The sequence below is a fragment of the Xiphophorus hellerii genome, chromosome 10 (genome assembly GCF_003331165.1).
Source record: "Xiphophorus hellerii strain 12219 chromosome 10, Xiphophorus_hellerii-4.1, whole genome shotgun sequence".
Taxonomy (NCBI): Eukaryota; Metazoa; Chordata; class Actinopteri; order Cyprinodontiformes; family Poeciliidae; genus Xiphophorus; species Xiphophorus hellerii.
Genome location: NC_045681.1, coordinates 13,122,850 through 13,134,811, shown reverse-complemented (window position 1 = coordinate 13,134,811; position 11,962 = coordinate 13,122,850). Strand labels below are relative to the sequence as shown.

The 11,962-nt window shown below is 38.8% G+C and overlaps 1 protein-coding gene across 2 annotated transcripts in view; it reads right to left on the bottom strand.

The window, feature by feature from the left end:
* Positions 1–1,321: 1,321 nt before the first annotated feature.
* Positions 1,322–11,962, bottom strand: part of cdc42ep4b (CDC42 effector protein (Rho GTPase binding) 4b) — a 29,372-nt gene continuing 18,731 nt past the window's right edge. Inside the window, exons 1-2 of one of the 2 annotated variants that reach the window (XM_032574422.1) lie at positions 10,017–10,037; positions 1,322–6,335 (exon numbers count right to left, since the gene is read on the bottom strand). In XM_032574422.1, the coding sequence (XP_032430313.1) occupies positions 5,209–6,177 (969 nt within the window). In that variant the 5' untranslated portion in view covers positions 6,178–6,335; positions 10,017–10,037 and the 3' untranslated portion in view covers positions 1,322–5,208. Of the gene's footprint in view, positions 6,336–10,016; positions 10,038–11,962 lie in introns of those variants that run through there. The other variant, XM_032574421.1, reaches the window with a different exon arrangement.

Here is an 11,962-nt window from a genome sequence, read left to right as displayed (position 1 = left end):
AGTGCAGTCATTTCTGTTACGCTCTGGCATCTACTTATAAATTATTTGCCATTTTGAACTCTAGACTGCATTGTGGGTAGTTGCTAGCACTGTTTCATAGCTCTAAGGAGGCCAACAACCGGGCTCTTTCTGTATGGAGTTAGTGAATTTGTAGGTTCTCTCAGGTTAGTCCAGCTTCCTCAACAGTGCATAAAGACGTATGTCAGATTAACTGGTCTTTTAAAATTGCTCTTTAGAATCAGTGCATGCCTGGTTTTGTTCATCTGTGATGGTCTGGCAACCTGTCCAAAGTGTACCCCGCCTAACGCCCAATGGATACGAGAGACAGACCCAAGTCCCGGTACAACCCTGCAAGGACAAGCAGTTAATAGCAAATGGAATAATAAATGTGTTTGTTGTGTCAATTTATGTACATTTACTGTTGTGTATTTGTGCCATAAAATATTTTTTGAGCAAACAACAGTTATCTACCTTAAGTCAGACAGTGAACTCTCACAATCTCGTCCACAGAAACCTACAATAAAAATCTGAAGTATCCTTTAAAGTATTTATGTCCTTTAATCTTGGTGACTAGTTGGTAGTTTTTAATGACTTTTGTGTTTTATTGAAAATCTGTCCAGCCTTTAATAAGCAGTGGTAGCGTGTAATGTTCAAGTAGCTCCCCGGATTCATGTGGCTTATAATATTGCATCCCTTTCATATCAGCGTTGTTTGTGTAAAATAATCCACTTGGACAAGGCTTTTTTTTTTTTTTTACTGAGGATTGTGCTGGAGCTCCTTCAGCAGCTCCCTCAGCAGACATTTCTCAGGCTATTTCAAGGTTAGATTTCAATCAGCTTGCTGCCCATTTTGGAGGCAGAATGCAAATAAACTTGTGAAGGAGAGGGAAAATAAGGCAGCCTGTGGCGAGACTCAAAGTCATGAAATAAAAAAAAAAAAACGACTTGGCCTTTGTTGAAGATTACCAGCTTTCTCTTTTATTGAAAAATATAGCTGTTATTTGAAAGAAAGGTGAATATATTAATATGAAGTAAAATCAGAATTGGGAAGAGGAATAAAAACAGCACATACTTGGCATAACAAAGCCACAGAATAGGAAAAAAAAAAAAACATTGCCTTCTAAAGATGAGCTTGGAGCCAGTTTGTTGAATTTCTTTTGCAGTCCTTATCTTTTTCTTAAGCCTCAAAAACACTGTCAGGGAGAGGAGAACTTAAGCAGACCTAGGGCAGGCAGTATTTGCAAATTTGTAACATAATTTGTTCTGGTTTACTTTGGAGTTTCCTCTCAAGAGAGACGCAACAAATACACAAAAACAAGAAGTATTTCAGTGCAATTTAGTAAAATTTCATAACTCTGCAATTATTCATAACACCAACAGTTCATGTCAGTGGATTGGTGTAAATAGTTCAAACCTTGCAAGTATAATCTAACCACAAACTTTCCATTTAGCCTTAAAGCCTCCAACATTCCTCTGGCTCCCTCATTATTATAACAGTCGGTCACACTGCTGATTTCAAAGATTGTTCTCTGGAATTATTAATGGCACTAATTACAAATCTTGACAGCAACAACAGTGGAGGAGTGTTTCTGCTGCTCTTTAAAAATAAAAGTATGATTCTTTATGATAAAAATTAGGGAAAAAAGCACAGATTTCACATTTAATCATAAGAAAGATATTACAAATAGTCCGAAATTGATACTAATCTGAAAAATCAAAAATAATTATACATTTTTGTTCCACTGTTAAAATTGGTAATTTCTTGGTTAGCACTTTTTATTTTCTCTGGCAAAGTACCACCAAGTGAATAGTAGTTTCTAATCACCATCAATCGAAAACAAACAACAGTAATCAATCTCTATCAGATGGTACAAAAGTGTAAATTTGGCAGCAATATGTCTGAAACATATTTGGGAGAAGAAATGATGGAAGCATTTTAAGAGGAGAGGATGTTCAAGCAACACCGGCTTTTTCCACTTTCTCAGTGTAGTGATTGTTTGCGAGGCGGTGCTTTGATGGTGTTGATCTCTAATCTGGAAACATAACATGCTAGTTACCACGGTGATAGACCCAGGTAAGAAGTGAACAAGCTTCATGATATTGAATATGCCAAAACTGAATCTGAAGTCACCTTTCTACACTGCTTGCTTCCTAGCACAGACGTTCGCAGACGTCCTGTTGTCTAAAACTGTCTTTATAAACTACACTGGTGAGGTTAAGGTAGCAGTTTGAAGAGAACAAGACAAACCAAGCAATTTTTGGAAGAAAATGGTTCTCTCTGCATTGTGATACCTCTATGGGAATTCAACACGGCATTGCGAGGATTGCACATTTTGTGTAGGAGACGTTTTAAGTGACACATCTCCGACAAAACGAAAACCTGACAGATTTGATTTACGGAGCCAATTATGAGCCAATCCGGTGGGGATGTGGGGAACAAAACTTTTAGTGTCTTTATCAAATTCAAACACCTTACAGAAGTTGAGCTTGAACGCACTTGGAAATTTCCTGCAGATAACTTTAAAGTTGGAGGCTTCTGGAAGCATACTTGTTCCAACTCTTGAAACAACTTGAGGCGGAATGGCACAGCATCCCGATTCTCTGTACGCACACCTGCATCCGTTCCACATCAGAACATTCAAAGCTCCTGTTTGTCAAAGGTGGCAATTAGTTTTCTAACGCAGAATTAGATAAAAAAAAAAAAAAGGGTCACATTTCTCCCAGGTGTAGGAAAGGAAAGTACGACTTGGTAATTTATGGCTGTAGTGTACAGCAGAGACCCTGGCACATAAAAAACTCAAGATTAAAAACAAAAAACAAACAAAAAAAAAAACATCCACCTGTTTGTTGCTGGAGCAGTTCCAGCTTTTAAAGAGGGCGGGCAATCCAACACTTTTAATGGACAAATTGGACCGACTTATGTAATTTGTAGGTTACATAATTTGTAATTTGACTTCGAGAAAGAAAGTCAGTGTCTTTTTTTGGGGTGGGGTCAGTTCAGCAGATATATTCCCTTCTCAGTGCTTGGAGACCTAGCAAATGGCTTTCAGCTAACCACCGGTGCTTAAACACTGTACTTACTTTTCTGTCCCCTTTCTGCTTTCACAAACAAGCCACAGGCTGTAAAAATCACAGCCACTGACCTCCTAATACTTCAGCTCCTCTCAAAAGCCCCCTTTATCCCACCATTAAAATGCCAGGACATGCAATATAAAACAAGTTCATCTTGACAGATGACTTAAAACGTTTTCCACATATAGCCAAACAGTCATCCTGCATATGCAAACAAACATCGGATCAAAGAGAAACAGCATGACAAGTTGCAATAGCCTGGTTCCAAAAATGTGTACAACCTGAAAACTAATACTGTGCTGAAGAAGTTTTTGATTTAGTTTCAACATCCAGTCTTCTTTGGTAGATCACACATCTTGACTGGAAAATATCTGCCAACTTAATTTTGTACAATTTCTCCAAATCCACCAGATTGGGGTGATATCACTTATCCACTGCTCTTTTAAGGTGGTACCTTCCTGGAGATTTAATTCTGATCTCAAAAACATTTCAAAACATTATTTTTCTTCTTGCAAAGCCACCATTTTATTTTTTTGGATGTATGTTTAGATTGTGATGCTGAAAAATTTAATCCCTCCTAATCTCCAGCTTTCTAGCAGGCTTTGGGCCAATACTGGCCATTCATAAATCCATCTACATACATGGATTAAAAAAAAAATTAAAAAAAAGAGTTCCAACTAAGGAAAATATATCTAAGCGAACAATTAGTTTTGTTTAAGTAGAACATAAAAAGTTTTCCCAGAAGGTTGTTGAAAATAAAAAAGAAAATAATTATTTGTTTAAACTCTACTCCTTCTTCCAGACATAAGGGAAATAACTGTTGTTACATGTAAAAACATGACCAGCACTTGGTTGACCTTTATCAGATTCACTAAAACAGTTAGAAGGTTTGAACTAAAGTCGTGACTAAATACAGACATTTAGTCACGGCATACATGCATTTTAACCATAATTTGGAAATTATAAAGCAAAGCATGTCAATCGATTGGCTATTTCATTTTTTAATGTTTTTTTTTTACAGAGGAAAGATGCCACATTGTATGTGGAAAAAGTTTTGAGATCATCTATCAAGATTACAAAAACTTGGCATTGTAAAAGGGATGTAGGCTTTTGAGAGCCAATGTACCGATGATGACAAATTATACATTCACACATCTTCAAAAACAATCCACCATTCCTGCATATTTAAAAAAAAAAAGAGAATACATACAGAAAACCCTCTAAAATTTACAGAATCCCCAAGTTGCACAGCGATTTTGAGTATCAGTTTCATGAGAGTACACAGAAATTGATGAGGTGTCTTCCTTGTGCTGATACAGTCCAACTGATGTGCGAAAAGGCATTTTGCTTTCAGAAGTGACGCAGCATACAAAATCCGGTGTCTTGAGTTTAGTTCTTAGCGTCATTGAGATTGATCACAGTATAGTACCACAAAATAGTTCCCCAACCAAATTCATCAAAACCTTTAAGACTCCGAAGTTCACATTTGCTTCTCAAATCAATCCCTTACAAAAACAATTTAAAAAATATTTTACAGCTGACAGATCAATTTAGGAAGGAGGCAAATATAATAAACCCACCTCAGACATAAGAGGCTATGCTTAACTGACATCCTTATAGTAACTGTACACAAAATGATTTAAGAAAAGCAAACTCAGACATGAGCAAAAGTAATAACTCTATCTCTGTAGTGTCTACACCTTCAAACCGCTGGGATTACAAACCTATCCGTTTCATTTCTTCTTTACCTCCACATTCACTGGAACTGACAACACATCCACACAGTCCACTCTCTAATCTTTCCGCCACCTTTTACTTCCTTTTAAAATGGGTGATTTTTCCCTGCTGATTTATCTTCTCCTTAATCATTTAAAACTTGTGAAAAATAATGTACTCTGAGTTGACATCTGGTAAAAATAGCATCAACCAATCCAAACATTTCAAAAAATAGCTGTCAGTCTCCTTGCTATAAAGTGAAAGAAGACTTAATGGGTTTTATTTATAGTGTTGATAAAACTGATCTAACATTAGACTGATCTACAGTGAGTAAAAACCTTCTCGACTCTGACTGTAATCCCCTCCTATGGTGGTCTCCTAAGTTCTGGTTTCTTCTGCATGGCACAGACTTCTGCTCAATCTAGACTCTAATCTCATCATCCTCCTGATCCATGAAGTCGAAATCATCATCCCTGTGTGGCGAACTGTACTTCACACTGTTTGTGTCGCCATCATGGAGGTTGTACTGAGGTTTTTCAGAACCAGAGCTGGACACAGAGCAGCTATCCGTGTGGTGGTTGTTCCTTTCTGATTCGCTGATCTCCGGATCGTAGGGATCCGCCGTGACCTTCTGCTGGAGCTGGTAATTACTACGAGGTGGTCTTGAAGGTGCCCAGTCCTCTGCGTCGTCATCGTCGATGTGAGGAATGTGGGATGGTGATGCATGCTCCTCACTACCTTTGCCTTCCTCAAAGCCAAGGTCGTCCTCTTCCCAGTTTTTCTTCTCCATCACGCTGAGGATATCCCCGAGCATTGAAGGCCCCAAGTCGATGTGGAAGGACATTACGGATTCTGCTTTTTTCATCCCACCTCCTTTTGGCATGGATGGAGGCAGGTCTTTAAGTTCACCGAAGTTTCGTTCGTCAAGCTCGGCGTCCACTGTGGCCATAGCTGCCCCTCCGTTCATCGGCTTATTTTCCACCAGCGTCTTCATAGGACTGGAGGAGACACTTTTTGGCAGCTGGTTGCCTATGTCTGAACTTTCAGCGTTCAGGTAAGGCAGAGATGTGGCAGCAGAAGGCAGAGTTGTAATGTTCTCATACTTGTCTACTCTGTTAACAGACTGGGACCTCTTGCTGCTTCTGAAGGTGCGGGACAGAAACCCTGGTTTGGGACCTGGTGAGCCCTCCTTTGTGTGGGACTCCCTTGGAGGTTCCCCTGATCGGGAGCTGAGAAATGAAGTGTCTCCAAAGGCGTCCCCGCCTCGTCCAACGTGCATGGTGTGACGGAAGTCCCCCAAAGGAGCGCTGATCATTTCAACTGTCAGGTCAGCTCTTGACCTCCTCTTCGACTGGTTGGAGTTGCCCGTTAACTGCTTCAGAATAGGCATGATGGCAGTCTTTCAGTTGTGATCCAAATCAGTAATTAGGCTTTTAGTTCTTTTGAAAGTTTCTTGAGATTTGTGGGAGGTTATCAAAGCGAGTGTAATTCCAGGTGTTTAGAGTTTGAAGCCATCCTGTTCCTTCAGTTCAGCTCAGTCGAAGGAATCTGTAGAATAAAACAAAACAAATGTTAATGTGAGTGTTCCTAGAAAGACCGAGTAAAAACCTGGCAGGCAACGTGGAAATTTTAACAGACATGTCAACTCTAATAAAAAAAACAAACAACTACGAAGTTTAATTTAAACATGCAAGTAGTGATAAGCTTCTTAGAGACTAATTTTTAAAGATTAAGCCCCTTTAAGAAGCAAATGAAAATGTTAAACTCCCCATTAATAACATCTCCAGACAACTTTGTTAACCTATCACGTAACTCGTTTGTTTCCTGATGGCTAAACCGAATGGAAACTTTTGCTGCTGTGTCCCAAAAATGAATCCTCACTTGAAGTAGTTCTAAACTGGAAAACTTTTTAAATGCAAAAATCTTCAAGGGCGTTATGTAATGGTGAAGGAGGCTGTCTAACTACAAGCACATTTACCCAACACTTGGGGGGGAAAAAGGACACCATTGTAGTGGATTTCCATTCAAATCCGTTCTGTTCCTTTGATACATATTTGTGCCCTATTTCTTGACTGTCTCCTTCTGTTTTTCCATCCACTGCAGTGTCTGCTGTGCTTTAGTTCCCATTTAGGCCCCTGACTGTTACATAACCAGAAAGAGACATTATACTGGGAGCCAGAACAGCTCAGGCTTGAAATAATAAAGGAACAGGAGGGAAAAGAAGAGGAGAGAGGGTCTGCAGTATTTCTTCAGTGAAGTTCAACTTAAACCACAGACTATTAAGAACAGATCCTCTTCCCTCCACACCAGAGAAAAGAAAATGTGTCAACTTTGTCGTTGACTGAAAGGTGCTACATAAATAAAGTTGCCTTGCCCTGCCGTCGGGATCTTGGGAGGAAAATGTGTTACAAACAGACGCCAAAGTTTGGCATCCAAAATGTGGCATATTTACTATTTGGCAAGTTTTGTCAGTATTTTTGGCTGCCTTGTCTTCGCTTTATTTTTTTCATGTGGTTTTACGTGTTTGTTTGTTTTTTTTTCTCAATATCACCACAGGCAATAGATGTAGCTGCAGTTAGGTATAAGCTTGAGCACATTTCAGAAGAAAATGTACAAATTATGATGTATATCCTTCAACTTCAGTTGTTTCTGATTAACCTAATTTTAACCTCAAAAGATAGAAAATGTGTCTAGTAGCTATGACAATAAAGATTTTTAAGGTGCTAAATATATTCTCTTGATTTTTTACTATCACTGATGATGTGATTTAAACAAAGTGAAATTCAACTTTGGCTCGGGCGTTCGGGAAATCGGGTCTCAGCACCCACTTAATGTGTGAGTCACAAGTTCACAAACTCTATGGATCACTGTAACAAGGGTGTCACTTGTTCAAACCAGACAGCATGAACCATCATTTACAGTGTTTTCAAACTGAGGCTGAAGCCCACACTCTGAGCTTGCTTTTGAATTGCTCCCATGAATGAATAGCTGCTTTACTGAACAATATTCCTAAAGAACATCACTCATGAAATCATTTGCATTTCTGACAAGAACCCATTCAACTGGAAATGCAACTAACACCAGATGGAACAGAGCCGAGTTTGATAAATGACAGAAGTGAGTCCCACTATGTTTTTTTTTTTTTGCTCCTCTTAGAAAAGACTTGTGGTTTTTATTTTCTGCATTCAGCAACTTCATTCAGTCTGTTTGTAGTTCTAGCACTAATGGGGAAGACGCACTGACCTCACAGAGGCTGAACAAAGAGCAAATGAAAATCTTTTCTCTCCACTTTGATCGTGAAAGTTATTTGAGTTCAAGCTTGCACCACCCCACAAGAAAACTGAAATGAGCTTATTGTTAGGAAAGCTGTTTAGACAACTGGATGCAAAGCTGTAAGCTTATACTTTAAAGCTGAAAGCACACCAAGCACTCTGAACTGTGGCCCTGTGGTTACATTAAGAGGGTACGATCTGTCGGTGTTAAACCTTTGAAAGGTTCATGCATTCTATACTAGCTAATTACCGTAGTAGATGTTCAACTAGTGGCTTCTGAATGCGGACAACTCATCCAGCGTTATGTTCCTCGCCACTGCACAGAGATTTGTATTTCTCTATGGCAACATCAGAGCAGTGTGGAGGCCACCAATCGGACTTCCTGTCTCTAAGCCGGCCGGAGACAGCAAGAGAAAAAGATTTCATCCCCTGCATGGAGAGATCAGCTCATTTTGATGGATTAACCCTTCCTGGTGGCCTTATGCAGGGCAATGTGACAATCTCCACAGAAGTGGAATGCTTTTGAAGTGATGCGTAACAAGAAGATATTCAATCTCCACATAAAAAATGTCAGTGGGTTCTCAAATATCAAAAAGACCCAAAGCGAACACCTTGGGGTCATGACAGGAAATGGCCAGCTTTTTGCCTTTGGGAGATTCTTGATGTTTGTAGCTTTAAACCTCCCCCCTCTTGGTGGCCTCTTGGCCACTATTGTAGCCCGGATAAAAAGACGAAGTATAGCCTACAGTCATGTCATATTAGCCTTTCAGTAAACTATAAAAGAAAAAGGGTAATTTAAGGTAATGGCAGGTCATGGCTTATTTTTATTTCAAACTAACATTTAAACAAGCTTTAAACAGCCCTTTTGTATGAAAGGGGATTTGGGGCTCTCCATTTGTTTTAGAAAATTAATCATCACTACAATTAGGGCTGCACAATATGGAAAAAATATTAATATTGTGATATTTATGTTAAATATTGCAAGGACAATGTTGTTTGTGATGAACAAATTTGTCCTCACTCGTCTTCTGTGTTTTCCACTGTTATTCATCTTTTTTGAGAGGCTAAGAAAGTCAGCCACAAAAATATACATTGAGTTGAGGCATCAACTGCAGAGTACTTATGAATGCAACTTAAATATAATTGCCAGCATAAGCCATGTGTGCAACTTGCATCTCCAACGTAAGCTACATTGCTACTGCAATCGCAATTATGATTTGATGTGCTGTGCAACAATTAAATCTGTACTATGTCATTGGCTGCTTAAACTTGGGAGCAATTTGTATGAGAGAGTTTGATGGGATGAGGAAGTTTTAAATGGTGTCTTTCAAAAGTGTTTGCATCCCTTTTACATTTCAGCACTTTGTTGAATGTATTCCATTTTAATATGGTGGACTGAAATAAAGAAGTGCGTAGTTGTGAAGTGGAAGGAATCCGAAGAATGCATTAATCAAACCATTGCATTGGCTCTATGTTTAAAGGTCTTTGTCTGACTAGAAGGTGAAACTTCACTGCAGTTCAAAGTATTTTGTGATTCTTAGGTGCTACCTGGACACTTTATCAATGTCTATCTATGTATCCATCAACCTCGATTTAATTCAGTTCAGCTTTGCATTATCTTTCTTCTTCCCTGGCAGTTTTGACTACAACTAACCTGTAATTGTAGTCTCTTTATCACTACACAGTTTATTCACTGCTGTCAGAGAGCTTCAATATCTCAGCATCTAAAAATATGGGCATTAAGGGTAGGGTGAGTCAATACAACAGGCCTAATATATTATGGACATGCACAGTCACAAACTTTTAGTTTTTCCTTCAACTTCTGCCTGTTATCAGCATGAGAGCATATTTTCTCAAAGATATTGAAAATGAAATCTTTTGAGTTTCATTCACTTTTCATTGCATGTAGTCCGCAAATCCAAACAGAAAGAAAAACAATGTCTCAGAAATAGCTCACCTAAACCTGAGATTCCAGTTTGACTTCTACAGCCTTTTATTCCTCGTGACTGTAAGTGAAGCGTTGCTGCAGATTCACAAAGCAGACCGTACTGTATTAGTCTGACATGTTTTTGTAAAGGGAAAATATTTCAGAAGACGTGATAAAAATCGTACACTTTATCTGCAAACGACTGTCCCAGTTAATGTGCCACTTGGTGACAAAGCCTTTATATAACAGTGCTCTCACTGCTCCGTGTGACTCAGGCTCCAACTGAGACAAGTGGTGACAGGGCCATAAATGATTAAGAGCATCGTATGTTGCCAGCAGCCTCTGATGTGGGTAGAATGACATCACAACAACCAACACGCTCGACGGCGTTCAGGCTCACACTTGTAATCCCACCGAACACAGACACAACACTGAGCTATCCCCACACCACTTTCTCTCCTTTAGCTGCTCAGCCCAATCACAGCAACGTCGAGTCACATGAAACCAGGAGGCATAAACTGACTGCATCTTACATTTTTAACAGAGACTGAAAAAGTAATATTTAATTTAGGAGGAGGAAGCTTTCAGGAAAAAGCTACAGGGAGTCAGGAAAACAAAAAATAAAAATTACATAACAGCACTGAGACTTACCATTTTCTGGCTGGTGCTGATCAATTTGGCCATTTTGCTGTAATGTACATTTGCAGTTCTGACTGGCATCTGCAACTCGTTACAGTTATTTAATATATAACTAAGAAAATGTAGTTATGTATGAGATAACTACTGTCTTTCAGGAGAAGGTTACTTTTAGGTTTGATCAGAAATCGATCTGATTTTAGGTTTGATCAGAAATCACAATCTGTCATTACCTTATGGCCATACTCTATGTAAGGCTATACTTATGGTTATTTATCTACAAGATACATAAGAATAGTCAACAACACAATGAAGGTGGAAACAATACTTAATAGTGTTACAAACTGGGGAGTGGCCGGATTGACTGGGGGTCCTGTCTAGCCGGCTACATTGGCCCAAACCTCAAAACAGTAACTGTTTTACATCAAGAAGAACATTTCGACAGCGCCAGAATTTGCTATCCTTTTTATTAAAACTATTAAAATCCCAGAAATGTTTCAAAGCATGGAAAATGAGATATGCTTTCTACCAACATATTTTAAAAATTATAAACATAAAAACTCCAATTGATTTCATTTTCAACTTCCTAGTCTCTCATCTCTCTCTCTCATTGATTGGTACAATGATATGCAAATGGTCAGACTGCTGACCAAAGTTAGAAATGACACTCCTAATCGATTAATCAGAAGCAGTGCATAACAATGTGAACTTTGTGACTCCAACAAAGAGCATCAGTAAATTTCTTTTGCAGCAGCTTTGTTGGGCCCCTAACCTTTAACCCAAATATTGGATTCCCATGAGGGGGTTGGGACGGGTCCTGGAAGTATCACAGGCACTGGGACACTTAAAAACACTTAATCCCAAATAAATAATTGCAGGGAAGACAAAAGCATTTATGTTAAGATATTCAAAATTGCTAGATTACAAAATTGCAATCTTTTTGCAGTGAAGTTTGCAAGGGAGTGTTAAACCGGAGCTTTATGTTCTTAGGCATATTTTTGCAGTTAAACCACCACCTTTACACCTTTAATCACGCTTTCTAAGAATACAAAAATATTTTCTATTACACCAGAAAATAGTGAAACAATATTTCATTTTTGTAACTGAAGTTCAAATGACTCATTTGACTTGTTTGATATGCTTGAAAATATACTGCTGATTTGTTACTGAAAATTTCTATGGCAAGCTATTCTTGTTCCTTGCCTACTACTCAAGTCAGGAAACCAGTTCTGCCTGATTACCTCCACTTCTTCACTGGAAGGCAAACCCTGTATGACAAATGGTAGAGCTATCTTGAGCCGAAAGAGGTGAGAATGTTTAGAAAAAGCCAGAAGTTGTTT